The sequence below is a fragment of the Bos indicus x Bos taurus genome, chromosome X (assembly GCF_003369695.1).
Source record: "Bos indicus x Bos taurus breed Angus x Brahman F1 hybrid chromosome X, Bos_hybrid_MaternalHap_v2.0, whole genome shotgun sequence".
NCBI classification, from domain to species: domain Eukaryota; kingdom Metazoa; phylum Chordata; class Mammalia; order Artiodactyla; family Bovidae; genus Bos; species Bos indicus x Bos taurus.
This window is the reverse complement of record NC_040105.1, coordinates 66,374,898-66,391,543: the sequence shown is the minus strand read 5'-3', so window position 1 is coordinate 66,391,543 and position 16,646 is coordinate 66,374,898. Positions and strand designations below refer to the sequence as shown.

Below are 16,646 nucleotides of genomic sequence, written 5' to 3'. Positions count from 1 at the left end.
TTAAAGCAGGCTTGGTTATGGCACCATTGCTGAGTGAGATGAGGGCAAGACCAAACCTTTCAGTGGTAGTTTCATGGGTGTATATTTATCCTCAAACTCATCAAGATGCATATGCTAAATACATATGGCCTTTTTGTATGTCAGCTATATCTCAATTTTTAAAAATAAAATTATTCAGAGATTAATTTTTTTAAAAAATCAAACTTTAAAGTTGAGAATGGCATGGAGATCAGTAGGCTGAAGTAGAGTGAAGTTCTGTGTGAACTCTCAGTATTTGATATTTTCTGCTGTGATATAGTCATCTGTGATTAATTGAGTAGATCAGGCTTAGAAAATAAAGTATGTCTCCATTTTCTCAAAATGCCAGTTGGGATTACCATTGTTCCTCGTCTCCCATTGCAGAACATTAGCTGGGGGAGACATGCAGTCTTCCATGCTAGTGGGGTTGAATGGACTAAGCTCCCAGAAACATCAGCAGCATCACCTGAGAGCTTGTTATAAATGCAGATTTCAGGCCTTCCCCCACATCTACTCAGTCAGAATCTGCCTTTGGACCAGACCCTCAGGTGGTGCATACAGTTAGAGAAATACTGTCCTAGGCTGCTATCATAGTGCTTGACTTTGTAGTGTATTGCGTATGTGACTGTTTTATAGAATATGAATCACAGTCCAGACTCGCCCTTTTTGTTGTCTAGTATCTTAAACCTTCTTTTTCTTTATCTTGTTATCTTTTTTTAATCTAGGTTGATGAAGAATATAAAAATCCTCACACTGTGGACCGAGTCCCCATGGGCAAACTGCCTCATATGTGGGGACAGTCTCTATACATTTTAGGAAGCTTGATGGCAGAGGTAAGGGGAAACTTCAAGGCCCTTCTACTTTTCTGCTTAAGTCACCATAACAAACAGATTTGTCAGTAACTCATTCGTGAGTGCAAGTTTCCCTGGTGGCTCAGTCATAACAATCTACCTGCCAGTGCAGGAGACCCAGGTTCAATTCCTGGGTCAGGAAGGTCCCCTGGATTAGGAAATGCAACCCACTCCAGTATTCTTGCCTGGGAAAACCCATGGACAGAGGAGCCTGGCAGGCTACAATCCATGGGTTGCAAAAGAGTCAGACATGCCTCAGCGACTAAACAACAACAATATTTGTGAGTAGCCTTTGTATTCTGCCTTAATTACAAAATTTCCTCCAGTTCCTTAAAGTGGGTACATGGCCAATCCTTGGCAAAAATCTTTCCCCCTGGTAACCATGTCCCTCATGCTTGCCCAGGGCTTCCTACCCTGGTACTGTACTTGAAGTTGCTCTGAGACCAGGCTGGAAACGCCCCGTGGTGCCTTGTCTGGTGACTGTGAATGTAATTGTGCTTGGATAGTAGTTGATTTATCCCTGATGGCTCAAATGGTAAAGAATCTGCCTGCGATGCAGAAGACCCGGATTCAATCCCTGGGTTACAAAGATCCCCTGGAGAAGGGAATGGCTACCCACTCGAGTATTCTTGCCTGGAGGATTCCATGGATAGAGAAGCCTGGTGGGCTATAGTCCATGGGGTCACAAAAAGTCAGACACGACTGAGCAACTAACACTTTCACTTTTTTTCAGTAATGACTTATAATGGAGTTAAGTGCTAACTTTTCCAAGCAACATAATGTTTCATTCTTTAATTGAATAAACTGATGAGAAAATTTTAGGTACCATGACAAGTGTTTATGAGCATCATAGTGTTTTGTTTGTTTGTTGATAAGGGGCCCTTTATAAGTTCTTTACATTAAACTCTGCTGATACAGTTCTTAATGAAGCACTTGACATTTTGAGCCATAAGAAGCTTTCCCTTTGTCAGAGTTTTCCAGATTTGTTGACAAATCTACTTCCCCATTATAGGTTATCATATAAGCTATAACCCAGGCATTATAGGATTATAACCCTATAATCCTAGAGCAGGGATCCTGAACCTCCAAGATCTAATACCTGATGATCTGAGGTGAAACTGATGTAATACCAATAGAAATAAGTGAAAGTAAAAGTTGTGTCCGACTCTTTGCGACCCCATGGACTATATAGTCCATGGAATTCTCCAGGACAGAATACTGGAGTGGGTAGCCTTTCCCTTCTCCAGGGGAATCTTCCAAACCCAGGGATTGAACCCAGGTTTCCCACATTGCAGGCAGATTCTTAACAAGCTGAGCCACAAGGGAAGCCCCAATAAATGTAATGCGTTTGAATCATCCTAAAACCATGCCCCTCACCTCAGTCTGTAGAAAAACTGTCTTCCATGAAACCAGTCCCTGGTACCAAAAAAGGTTGGGGACCACTGTCCTAGAGGATCTAGGGTGGGACTTAGCTTTCCTTTCTGAGCTAGACTCTTTGACTTATTTATAGGTAACTTGTTTATTTTCTACAGCTGTTTTTGTTTTGTTTGTCCCAGGTTTGAGGTATAATTGATATAGATCACTATGAGTTTCAGGTGTACAGCATAAAGGTTTATCTTTGGTTGACATTATTATAAATGTAGCAATAATGGGAAGAATGATTTGTTTAAAATCTTGGTGACTTTCTTATTCAATTGGAATAAATTAAATGCTATTAAGAGACACTGATGTATAGAACAGTCTTATGGACTCTGTGGGAGAGGGAGAGGGTGGGAAGATTTGGGAGAATGGCATTGAAACATGTATACTATCAATGTATGAAACGAGTCGCCAGTCCAGGTTTGATGCACGATACTGGATGCTTGGGGCTGGTGCACTGGGACGACCCAGAGGGATGGTATGGGGAGGGAGGAGGGAGGAGGGAGGAGGGTTCAGGATGGGGAACACATGTATACCTGTGGCGGATTCATTTCAATAATTGGCAAAACCAATACAATATTGTAAAGTTTAAAAACAAAATTTAAAAATAAATAAAAAATGAGGAGATGAATGATATTCTTAAGGGCTAAGTGGATGAATTCATCCCATTTCATCAAAGACAGAGACTCAGGTCAAGTCAAAAGATATCTGCTGAAAAGAAAGCATAGAGTGCATATGAGTAAATGTGAAAGCAACAGGACTGATGACTTAAATTATTGATTATAAACATTGTGATCTGATTGTATAATCATGTGCATGCAGAGAAAATGAAGGTATAACTAGAAAACTTCCTGTTTATCTTTTATACCCCATCTATTTCCAAAAAAGAATTTGTGGCAGCCACTAGAAATTAACTCCAGACAAAATTTAATTTGGATGTGAATTCAGGAATTTAAACATTTCATACAGTAAAGGTATTTGCTTTTTTTCCCTACTTGCCTCTCACATGTTATGGTACGCAGTTCTGGCACTGGTATGTTGTTTCTCCTCCAATATTAGCTTTCTTTGGAGATATAATAATCTGTCTTTTTTATGGATTTTCTTTAGGGATTTTTAGCTCCTGGAGAAATTGATCCCCTAAATCGTAGGTTTTCTACTGTACCAAAGCCAGATGTTGTGGTTCAAGGTAAGTATTCTTATTCCCAGCATCTAAAATCTTTATATTAAAGGTCTGATTTTGGCCAGTAAATGATGACTTTATTCTTTATGAAGTATTTTGTTAGGCTTAAAAATGTATAGTCTAAACTTGGTTCTGTTTGGTTTCAAGATTGCTATTAATCTTACTTATGAGCAAATGTTTAACCACTCTCAACCACTTCTTATTTCTGGAAACTCATTTATTTTCACCATGATATATTATAGTCTCCTGATTATCTCTGTTTTTGTTCTGAGTATTCCTTCTAAGCTTTTTCTGCTAATATTTTTTTCTTCTCATATCCTCCTAATGGTTGTATACTTAGTCTTGTATACTTGTTATTTCTGTATTTACACCCTGCATGTGTTCACTAGGGCTGCCTCCTTCATAATACATTTCTTTCATGGCTCCAACTATTACCTCTTTAGAGAATATTCAAAACCTTAATTTTTTTTTTTCTTGCTCCTAGCAATTAACTTAAATTTTGAGGTTATCTACTTTATGCAAAACACTGGGCCAAGTTCTATAAACATGTTAAGAATTCTAGCCGTAATATATATAAAGGATCTTTATAGCTTATGCTTTAAATGCAAAACTGACATTTTTTTGTCTCCTTTCCATCCTTTTACCTCTCCCAACTCTCTCAATGATATCACTATTATACTGGTCTCCTAGGGTAGAAAACTCCAGATGACTTTTGACTCCCCCAAAACACTCTCCAATATGATACTAGGTCTCCCTGTGAAGGGTTTCCCAGGTGGCTCAGTGGTAAAGAATCTGCCAGCTAATGTAGGAGACACGGGTTTGATCCCTGGGTCGGGAAGATCGCCTGGAGGAGGAAATGGCGACCCACCCCAGTATTCTTGCCTGGGAAATCCCATGGACAGAGGAGCCTTGCGGACTACAGGCCATGCAGTCGCAAAGAGTCAGACACGACTGAGGTCATTTAGCACAGCACAGCAGCACAGCCTCCTGTGAAGCTCCTCCAATATGTCTCCATTTCAATCACAACCTCTGTTGGAATTGATTCTATATAGAAAAAGAATCCTTGTATTTTCTAAACCTTCTTATACTTGGCATCCTATGTGGTCATAAAGGTAGTCTTTGTTTATCAGTGTATATGCATACTTCATTTTAATGTGCTTTGCAGATTCTGTTTTGTTTTGTTTACAAATTGAAGGTCTATGGCAACCTTGTGTCAAGCAAGTCTATTGGTACCATTTTTCCAAGAGCCTTTGCTGTCTTCATGTGTCTGTCACATTTTATAATTCTAGCAAAACTTCAAGCTTTTCATTATTACTGTATTTGTTATAGCAATCTGGGATCAGTGATCTTTGATGTTACTACTATGACTTGTTGAAGGCTCAGATGATGGTTAGCATTTTTAATAATAATAAAGTATTTTTAACTGAGGCATTCACATTGTGTTTTTAGATACAATACTGTTGCACACAATAAATTAAAGCATAGTGTAAAAATCTCTTTTTAAATTTTATTTATTTTTTAATTGAGGTATAGTTAATTTGCAATGTTATATTAGTTTCAAGTGTACAGCAAAGTGATTCAGTTGTATATATGTGTATATATATATATACACATACAGATATATTCTTTTTCAGATTCTTTTCCTTTATAGGTTGCTATAAGATATTGAGTGTAGTTCCCTTGTTTACCTATTTCATATATAGTAATGTGTATATATCAATCTCATACTCCTAACAGTTTATCCCCCCCTCTACCCTGTCATCCCTTTTGGTAACCATAAGTTTGTTTTGTATAAGCATAACTTTTACATATAGACTGGGAAGCTAAAAATTTGTGTGACTTGCTTTATCATAATATTCACTTTATTTCAGTGATCTGGAACCAAACCTGTGATATCTCTGAGGTATTTAGTACATAACGAACATTATATAAAAGACCATTATTCTCCTTCCATGAGAAAGCTTGCTCCCCTTTGAAGCTTGTGCCATCTGGCTATATTAGTCTCCTGGTTATTCTCCTTCATTCATTCGAGACTTTGAGACTTGGCTTAAAGCCTCCTCTTCTTCCTCAGTTCCTGCCATAGTGATAGATTTCAACATCAGAGTAAGTGCCATCTAATATTTTAGCCTCAGAATTCTTGGATATCCATAACCCTAGTGACCTTTCCCTCTACCACTACTCTACTCACTTTGAGGACCAAACTTTAGAATTACTTTACCTCAGATATTCCAATGCCAAAAGTCCCAATCTCCAGTCATAATTACATACTGTTTCAGTTTTCTCTCCCCGCCCCATCCCCCAGTTACACTTTTGTCTATTTTCTCCTAGTCTGTCCTTCCCTGGCTTCCCTGTTGGCTCAGTGGTAAAGAATCTGCCTGCCAATGCAGAAGGCACAGGTTCGATCCCTGGGTCACGAAGATTCCTTGGAGAAGGAAACGGCAACTGACTCCAGTATTCTTGCCTGGAAAATACTATGGACACTGGAGCGTGATAGGCTACAGTCCATGGGTCGCAAAAGAGTCAGACACAACTTAGCAACTGAACAATGACAATATCCTTCCTTACTTTTCAGTTGGTTATCTAAATATCTTAATCACCAGTGCACCATACTTCTGCTATACCCACACAGGAAAATCATAGCTCCAGATCAACTTTCTTATTTTCTGATCCTATACCTGCCTTGCTAAAATTTTCTAGGAAAAAAAAAACAAGTGAGCATAGCAGTAGTGCTGTAAATCCACAGTCTCCAGCTCAACTAGGCCCACAGTGCTTCCTGTTAGTCCTTGTTCTTATTATTAGTCAGCATTTTCATTTTTCTCAACAACCCTACTGCTTATTTCCAGCCTTATTTTTGGCCTGCTACTTCGTGCTGGATAATCTTAATGTTCTGATCTTTGTCAATTTCCCAAACCCAACCACAATCTTATTTATATCTTTACCCATTCTTACCTCTTTTTCTTTAGTCTCAGAGCAGTTGTTTTTTCTCCTCTTCAGCACCAACTCTCCCTTCTGATGGTTGATCCTATCCTTTTCCCCACCCTTCCTAGAAACCCACTCTTTCCTGTCATCTTCAAACTTTCTCTGTTGGTTCTGATTTTTAGTAAATTGACATCTTTACCATCCTCTAGTTATCCTACACTTCCTTTCTTATCCAAACTTCCACTAATTTATATTTCATTCATTCTGATGTCCTTTACAACTAGCTTATTATTCCTTTGAAAGTGCTTTTGCTTAAGTTATTGCCAAACTCAGTAGATATTTTTCAATCCATTTCTTAGTGGGTCTTTCTGTTTCACTTATTGTTTGTTTCTGAGACTCTTAACTCCTGTGTCTTCTGTGAGACAATACACTTTTAGATCTCCTTCAACCTAAATTTTATTATTTCTCTTTCTGGGCTTCCTCTTCTGCTTGCCCCTTAACTGTTGGTATTCCTGGGAGTTTTGTCCATAGGCCACTGCTCTTCTTACTCAGAATATTTGTTACTGTATCTCAGCCTCCTCTCATTGCTAACCTTTTCCCTTTTCCTGCCTCCTCACTTCTCCCCTCTCAGTAGATGACCTCACCTCCTATACCATAGAGAAAATAAAAGCTATGAGACAAGAACCCCTTACTCCTACCCCCAGGTTTTTCTTCACCTGCCCATTTCTTATATGTTGAAATTTCTGAAGGTTATATTCTAGGTCCCTTTTTCTTCTTTTCTATACATTCTCCTTGACTCATCTCATCTCTTTCTATGCTAATGACTTCTGCACTTTAAATTCAGAATGTCTAAAATTAATCAGTTGCACCCTCCTAGTTCTACATCACTCATGCCTGCTTTTCTCCCTATTTGCCTATGTCAGTAAATGGTACACTTTTCTCACAGTTACACAAATAACATTCTCAATATCTCCCCCTCTCTCGTCTCCTACATTCAGTCAGTTAACAAGTCCCGATTTCTTTACCTTCTAAATAATTCAGAAATCCATCAAGTTTCTCTAGTACCAATGTCACGATCCTAATCTAAGTAATCAGCATCTCTTTCTTGCATTACTTTTTAAGTGGTCTCCTTGTCTTCAGTGTAGGTCGACTACAGTATATCAGTTTATTCTTTTAGCAACTCAAATATGTTCTCTTTAAGACAGAGATATGGATGTATTATTCTCCCGATTACAACTCTGCAAGGACTTCCCATTACCAGCTTTCTTAACAAGACTTACAAGGCTCTTTATGATCTGGTCCCTGACCTTGTCTTCAGTGTCATTTCTCATCATTGTCCTTTTACACCCCATGCTCCTGCTATAAAGGACTTTTTATTATTCCTAGATCTGCCTGGTTTTCTGTTGCCCGTGAGTCTTTGTCTATGCTATTTTTGTCTGGAACAACTTCTTCCTTACCTTTACCTTCAGCTTGCCAGAATAACTCCTATTCAGCCTTCTAGCAAGACTCAATGTCAAATGTCATTTTCTCCAAGGATCGTATCTATCTTTGTATCTCTAGCATATGGCAGTATCTAGCACATGAGTGATACCAAGTAAGCATTTTCTAAATATTTGATAAAACATAAAATTCTGAGTTGTTGGGTTGAAAGTATTCCTGGGGGCCCCAGAATGTGGTTCACTTACCTCTCCTTTAGTCCCCTCTACTCCTGCTTCCAACTGCATTGCTCTCTGCAGAACCCTAGGGCTTAGGAGAATGCAATTTGGAAATCAGTACTCAAGGATAAAATGCAAAATCCTTAAAGTGACACACATACTGTCCATGATGATATAACCCCTATTTGCCTTTCCAGATTCATTTTGTTGCTGGTGGGGGATTGTTTATTTTTGTTTTTGCCACTGTTCAAATATTTCATGCTACAGCATGAATATGAATATATATATATATATATATATATATATATATGTTGTCCCCCACCACTGCTCTCTCTCTCACATACACACACACACACACTCTTTTCTGTTTTCATGTTTTATGATCATTTTTGATCTTCAACATAAAATTAATTTCCTCATTCCTATTCCTTTCTTTCTCCTGGCTAACTTATTCATTCTTTCAAATTCAGCTTAGACATCAACTCCTTCAGGAAGTCTTTTCTGAAACTTCCCTCTACCAACTTCAGACTAGATAGGTGTCACTCTTGGGGGGTCTCATAATGTTCATACACACACACACATATGTATATATACTTTGCAATTTGTTTTATAATCAGTTTATGTATATGACACTTTTATTACACTGTGAGCTCCTTGAGGGAGACACTAACTTATTCATCTCTAAATCCATAGTTTTTAGCATAATGCCTTATCCATTGAAGTGCTTAGTAAATGTTTATTAGTGAATGAAAGGATAACCACATGTGTTTCCCTGGATTTTGTCATCCCACCATTATTCTACCTTTGTATATTGTCCCTGGAGAATCTTTGTCATTTTTCAGTTAGAAGTAATCAAGGTAGTATTATATCCAGAGGACCTTGTAATCACAATACCCTGCATATCCTGCCCCAGATCACAGCAACACAACACCATGAGCTCCCCAAGATAGAAAAATACACAAAAGATAATGGAAAAGGAATGCAGAGTAGCATTTTGTTAACTAGGCTTTTGCCTCCCAAACTCAACATAGACAATACTAGTAAGCTGGCATGAACCAAATGGCACCTTAATTTTCTCATAAACCTAATTCAACACACCTTGCGGCACTAGCTGGAGAAGGGAATGGCAACCCACTCCAGTGTTCTTGCCTTGAGAATTCCATGGACAGAAGAGCCTAGTGGGGTCCATGGGGTCATAAAGAGTCGGACATGACTGAGCAACTAGCACAACACAGCGGCACTAGAGAAGCAGGAGTAGGGCTCATGTTTGCCCCTATTGCTTAGCATTAAGCCAGTTGAGGTTCCATTCAGATTACTGGCCCCCAGACAGGTATCAGTACCATAAAGGGAAAATAAATGGAAGAGTCAGTGAGCTGGCCTGGACTTCTTTTCCCTTGTGAGTATGATAAGCACTTCTGAGATGTGAGTGTAAGAGGATGAAAAAGGAGCTTCCAGGCTTGGCAGGCTCTGAATCCAGAAAAGTGTTATCCCCATTCCCCAAAACAACCACACACAATTTCAAATAGGGCACCTCAATTCTTTATCCTGAATTTACCTTGCCTTCTATCATTCTCTAGCTATAGGTGATTTGTATCATTAGGGTATTCTTTATTATCTTCATAATGCTGTCCCTGGCCTCTTTTTTTTCTATTTAAACATAGAAACCCAGATATAAAGCAAGCGTAGTGTTCTCTAGAAGCACATAGGTATATAGACAAAAAACAGAATTGAATACTCTAGTCATGAGGTCTTAATTCCTTTTCCATTTAGATATCATTATGTACCTAGCATGATGCTTGTTTCCTAAGTTTGTAATAACTTAACTTCCTTCTCTCTTTTTGTCTTCCCTTCAAAAAATATTGTGTGGCTTGAGAGAGATCTTTTGGACTTCCCGGGTTCAATCCCTGGATTGGGAAGATCTCCTGGAGAAGGAAATGGCAACCCACTCCAGTATTCTTGCCTGGAAAATCCCATGGACAGAGGAGCCTGATAGGCTACAGTCCATGGGGTCACAAAGAGTCAGACACGACTGAGCTACTTCACTTTCTTGAGAGATCTTTAGGTTCCTTTTGAAATAAAATTTTCTGTTAACCTCATCTTGTTTTTCTTTCCTACAGTTTCCATTCTAGCTGAAACAGAAGAAATCAAGTCCATTTTGAAGAACAAGGGAATTGATGTGGAGACCATTGCTGAGGTATATCCCATCAGAGTACAACCAGCTCGTATTCTCAGCCACATTTATTCCAGCCTAGGTAAGGAGATTGGCTAACCTGCTAGAATCAGAGCGTTATTCAATACAGGCTGGTTTACTTCCATTTTATTTTTTCTTGATGTTTTATTTTTATTGCTTTATTTAACTAGATCTGAAATGGAATTTACAGTCTCCAGAATCAAAGTTTCTAACCCTATATATCCTGAACTGGGTTGATAATTTTCAGTGTGTTTTATGAACTCTTTGGTACAAAGGGCATGATTGTTACCAGGCAATGTTGTATCTTCGTTCCAAGTGTGTGCTTAACCAATATGTTCTTCTCTTTCTTAGGACCTATATTTCTGTTTTGAAAAATATGAATTCTGTGTAGATTAATAGCCAAGGAGCTTGTTTCTAGGTCATTTATACTTTGTCGTGTAATGAATTAGTTGATAATATTTTAAAATTCCAATTCTTGATCTAATACTTATTTTTAATTAGTACTTATTTTTTATTCAATGTATTATTAAATTTGGTGATAGACACATTAAACAAATTACTAAAAATTTACACAAGTTATTACAAATTTCACATTAAACAAATTACTATGATGTTAGCTTTTTAAAAAAAAGGATGTGCAAAATTTCTAAACTATCCTTGTGGAAGGCTCAGTAGTGGCCCTGAAAGATATTCAGGCCCTAATCCCTGGAACCTGTGAACATTACCTTATACACCAAAAGGGATTTTTGTGGGTGTTATTAGGTTAAGGAAACTGAGATTGGTGGAGGGGATTATTTTGGGTTATTCAGGTGGGCACTAAATATAGTCATAAGTCTTCTTATAAGAGGTAACCAGAGGGAGATCAGACTAGAAGTAGGAGATGTCATGACAGAAGCAAGAGATTAGAGTGATAAGGCTACTGGCCTTATCCTCTAAGAAGCTAGAAGAGTCAAAGATCAGATTCTCACCCTGGAGTCTCCATAAGGAACCACGTATGCTTGACACCTTGATTTTTATTTTACCCCATAATAGCCATAAGGCTCATTTTGGACTTCTGACCTGTAGAACTATAAGAGTATAATTTTGTGTTGTTTTAAGCTACAAAGTTTATGTTAATTTGTTATAGCACCAACTGGAAATTAATGCAATCTTAAATCAAGCCACAAATGAGTAAATATATAAATAAAGAATGTACCCTAGATAGTAGATTGCCACTTACAAACCCAAAGCCTATGGTGTGTGTGTGTGTGTGTGTGTGTGTGTGTGTGTGTACTTTTTTCTTTCGCCAAGAGTGGTCTTTTAATAATGAAAGCGGAAGATGGCAGAGAAATAGGACAGGGAGACCACTTTCTCCCCCACAAATTCATCAAAAGAACATTTGAACGCTGAGTAAATTCCACAAAACAACTTCTGAATGCCAGCAGAGGACATCAGGCACCCAGAAAAGCAGCCCATTGTCTTCGAAAGGAGATGTTTTATCAACAGTGCTGTATAGATGGAGAAGTCTTGAGGCTACTGTACAAATAAGACTGAAAACCAGAAGCAGGAGGCTTAAGTCCAAATCCTGAGAACACCAGAGAACTCATGACTCCAGGGAACATTAATTGACAGGAGCTCATCAAATGCCTCCATACCTACACGAAACCAAGCACCACCCAAGGGTCCACAAGTTCGAGAGCAAGACATATCACACAAGTCTCCAGCAACACAGGAACATAGCCCTGAGCTTCAATATACAGGCTGCCCAAAGTTACTCCAAACCCACTGACATCTCATAACTCATTACTGGACACTTCATTGCACTCCAGAGAGAAGAAATCCAGCTCCACCCACCAGAACACCGACACAAGCTTCCCCAACCAGGAAACCTTGACAAGCCACCTGTACAACCCCACCCACAGCATGGAAACTCCACAATAAAGAGAACTCCACAAACTGCCAGAATAGAAAGGCCACCTCAAACTCAGCAATATAAACAAGATGAGACAGAGGAATACACAGCAGGTAAAGGAAGAGGATAAATGCCCACCAAACCAAACAAAAGAGGAAGAGATAGGGAATCTACCTGATAAAGAATTCCAAATAATGATAGTGAAAATGATCTAAAATCTTGAAAACAAAATGGAATTACAGATAAATAGCCTGGAGACAAGGATTGAGAAGATGCAAGAGAGGTTTAACAAGGACCTAGAAGAAATAAAAAAGAGTCAATCAATCATGAATAATGCAATAAATGAGATAAAAAACACTCTGGAGAGAACCAACAGTAGAATAATGGAGGCAGAAGATAGGATTAGTGAGGTAGAAGATAGAATGGTAGAAATAAATGAATCAGAGAGGAAAAAAGAAAAACGAATTAAAAGAAATGAGGACAACCTCTGGGACAATGTTAAACACCACAACATTTGAATCATAGGAGTCCCAGAAGAAGAAGACAAAAAGAAAGACCATGAGAAAATACTTGAGGAGATAATAGTTGAAAACTTCCCTAAAATGGGGAAGGAAATAGCCACCCAAGTCCAAGAAATCGAGAGAGTCCCAAACAGGATAAACCCAAGGCGAAACACCCCAAGCCACATATTCATCAAATTAACAAACATCAAACATGAAGAACAAATATTAAAAGCAGCAAGGGAAAAACAACAAATAACACACAAGAGGATTCCCATAAGGATAAAGGATAACAGCTGATCTTTCAATAGAAACTCTTCAGGCCAGGAGGGAATGGCAGGGCATATTTAAAATGATGAAAGAAAGTAACCTACAGCCCAGATTACTGTACCCAGCAAGGATCTCATTCAAATATGAAGGAGAAATCAAAAGCTTTACAGACAACCAAAAGCTGAGAGAATTCAGCACCACCAAACCAGCTCTCCAACAAATGCTAAAGGATCTTCTTTAGACAGGAAGCACAGAAATGGTGTATAAACTCGAACCCAAAACAACAAAGTAAATGGCAACAGGATCATACTTATCAATAATTACCTTAAATGTAAATGGGTTGAATGCCCCAACCAAAAGACAAAGACGGGCTGAATGGATACAAAAACAAGACCCCGATATATGTTGTCTACAAGAGACCCACCTCAAAACAAGGGGACACATACAGACTGAAAGTAAAGGGCTGGAAAAAGATATTCCACACAAAAGAAAGCAGGAGTAGCAATACACATATCAGATAAAATAGACTTTTAAATAAAGGCTGTGAAAAGAGACAAAGAAGGACACTACATAATGATCAAAGGATCAATCCAAGAAGAAGATATAACAATTATAAATATATATGCACCCAACATAGGAGCACCACAATATGTAAGGCAAATGCTAACAAGTATGAAAGGGGAAATTAACAATAACACAATAATAGTGGGAGACTTTAATACCCCACTCAAACCTATGGAGAGATCAACTAAACAGAAAATTAACAAGGAAACACAAACTTTAAATGATACAATAGACCAGTTAGACCTTTGATATCTATAGGACATTTCACCCCAAAACAATGAATTTCACCTTTTTCTCAAGTGCACATGGAACCTTCTCCAGGATAGATCACATCCTGGGCCATAAATCTAGCCTTGGTAAATTCAAAAAAATTGAAATCATTCCAAGCATCTTTTCTGACCACAATGCAGTAAGATTAGATCTCAATTACAGGAGAAAAATTATTAAAAATTCCAACATATGGAGGCTGAACAACGTGCTGCTGAATAACCAACAAATCACAGAAGAAATCAAAAAAGAAATCAAAATATGCATAGAAACGAATGAAAATGAAAACACAACAACCCAAAACCTGTGGGACACTGTAAAAGCAGTGCTAAGGGGAAGGTTCATAGCAATACAGGCATACCTCAAGAAACAAGAAAAAAGTCAAATAACCTAACTCTACACCAAAAGCAACTAGGAAAGGAAGAAATGAAGAAGCCCAGGGTTAGTAGAAGGAAAGAAATCTTTAAAATTAGGGCAGAAATAAATGCAAAAGAAACAAAAGAGACCATAGCAAAAATCAACAAAGCCAAAAGCTGGTTCTTTGAGAGGATAAATAAAATTGACAAACCATTAGCCAGACTCATCAAGAAACAAAGGGAGAAAAATCAAATCAATAAAATTAGAAATGAAAATGGAGAGATCACAACAGACAACACACAAATACAAAGGATCATAAGAGACTACTCTTAGCAATTATGCAAATAAAATGGACAACTTGGAAGAAATGGACAAATTCTTAGAAAAGTACAACTTTCCCAAACTGAACCAGGAAGAAATAGAAAATCTTAACAGACCCATCACAAGCACGGAAATCAAAAGTATAATCAGAAATCTTCCAGCAAACAAAAGCCCAGGACCAGAGGGCTTCACAGCTGAATTCTACCAAAAATTTAGAGAAGAGCTAACACCTATCCTACTCAAACTCTTCCAGGAAGTTGCAGAGGAAGGTAAACTTCCAAACTCATTCTATGAGGCCACCATCACCGTAATACCAAAACCTGACAAAGATGCCACAAAAAAAGAAAACTACAGGCCAATATCACTGGTGAACATAAATGCAAAAACCCTTAACAAAATTCTAGCAATCAGAATCCAACAACACATTAAAAAGATCATACATCATGACCACGTGGGCTTTATCCCAGGGATGCAAGGATTCTTCAATATCCAGAAATCGATCAATGTAATACACCACATTAACAAATTGAAAAATAAAAGCCATATGATTATCTCAATAGATGCAGAGAAAGCCTTTGACAAAATTCAACATCCATTTATGATAAAAAAAAAAAAAAAAAAACTCTCCAGAAAGCAGGAATAGAAGGAACATACCTCAACATAATAAAAGCTATATATTGACAAACCCACAGCAAACATTATCCTCAATGGTGAAAAATTGAAAGCATTTCCCCTAAAGTAAGGAACAAGACAAGGGTGCCCACTCTCACCACTACTATTCAACATAGTTTTGGAAGTTTTGGCCACAGCAATCAGAGCAGAAGAAGAAATAAAAGGAATCCGAATTGGAAAAGAAGAAGTAAAACTCTCACTGTTTGCCGATGACATGTTCCTCTACATAGAAAACCCTAAAGACTCCCCCAGAAAATTGCTAGAGCTAATCAATGAATATAGTAAAGTTGCAAGATATAAAATCAACACACAGAAATCCCTTGCATTCCTATACACTAATAATGAGAAAATATAAAGAGAAATTAAGGAAACAATTCCATTCACCATTGCAATGAAAAGAATAAAATACTTAGGAATATATCTACCTAAAGAAACAAAAGACCTATATATAGAAAACTATAAAACACTGGTGAAAGAAATCAAAGAGGACACTAATAGATGGAGAAATATACCATGTCCCCAGATTGGAAGAATCAATATAGTGAAATGAGTATACTACCTAAAGCGATCTATAGATTCAATGCAATCCCTATCAAGCTACCAACGATATTTTTCACAGAGCTAGAACAAATAATTTCACAATTTGTATGGAGATACAAAAAACCTCCAATAGCCAAAGCAATCTTGAGAAAGAAGAATGGAACTGGAGGAATCAACCTGCCTGACTTCAGGCTCTACTACAAAGCCACAGTCATCAAGACAGTATGGTACTGGCACAAAGGCAGAAATATAGATCAATGGAACAAAATAGGAAGCCCAGAGATAAATCCACACACCTATGGACCCCTTATCTTTGACAAAGGAGGCAAGAATATACAATGGAGAAAAGACAATCTCTTTAACAAGTGGTGCTGGGAAAACTGGTCAACCACTTGGAAAAGAATGAAACTAGAACACTCAAATAAACTCAAAATGGATTAAAGATCTAAACGTAAGACCAGAAACTATAAAACTCCTAGAGGAGAACATAAGCAAAACACTCTCCGACATAAATCACAGCAGGATCCTCTATGACCCACCTCCCAGAATATTGGAAATAAAAGCAAAAATAAACAAATGGGACCTAATTAAAATTAAAAGCTTCTGCACAACAAAGGAAACTATAAGCAAGGTGAAAAGACAACCTTCAGAATGGGAGAAAATAATAGCAAATGAAGCAACTGACAAAGAATTAATCTCAAAAATATACAAGCAACTCCTGCTGTTCAATTGTAGAAAAATAAACGACCCAATCAAAAAATGGGCCAAAGAACTAAACAGACATTTCTCCAAAGAAGACATACAGATGGCTAACAAACACATGAAAAGATGCTCAACATCACTCATTATCAGAGAAATGCAAATCAAAACCACAATGAGGTACCATTTCATGCCAGTCAGAATGGCTGCGATCCAAAAGTCTACAAGCAATAAATGCTGGAGAGGGTGTGGAGGAAAAGGAACCCTCTTACTGTTGGTGAGAATGCAAACTAGTACAGCCACTATAGAGAACAGTGTGGAGATTCCTTAAA

The 16,646-nt window shown here is 37.9% G+C and overlaps 1 protein-coding gene across 5 annotated transcripts in view; it reads left to right on the top strand.

Moving 5' to 3' along the window:
• Positions 1-16,646, top strand: part of PHKA1 (phosphorylase kinase regulatory subunit alpha 1) — a 171,787-nt gene that overhangs the window by 48,175 nt on the left and 106,966 nt on the right. For all 5 annotated transcript variants that reach the window (XM_027533403.1, XM_027533401.1, XM_027533405.1 and 2 more), the window contains exons 12-14: positions 744-851; positions 3,396-3,474; positions 10,160-10,294. In XM_027533403.1, the coding sequence (XP_027389204.1) occupies positions 744-851; positions 3,396-3,474; positions 10,160-10,294 (322 nt within the window). The remainder of the gene's footprint in view (positions 1-743; positions 852-3,395; positions 3,475-10,159; positions 10,295-16,646) is intronic.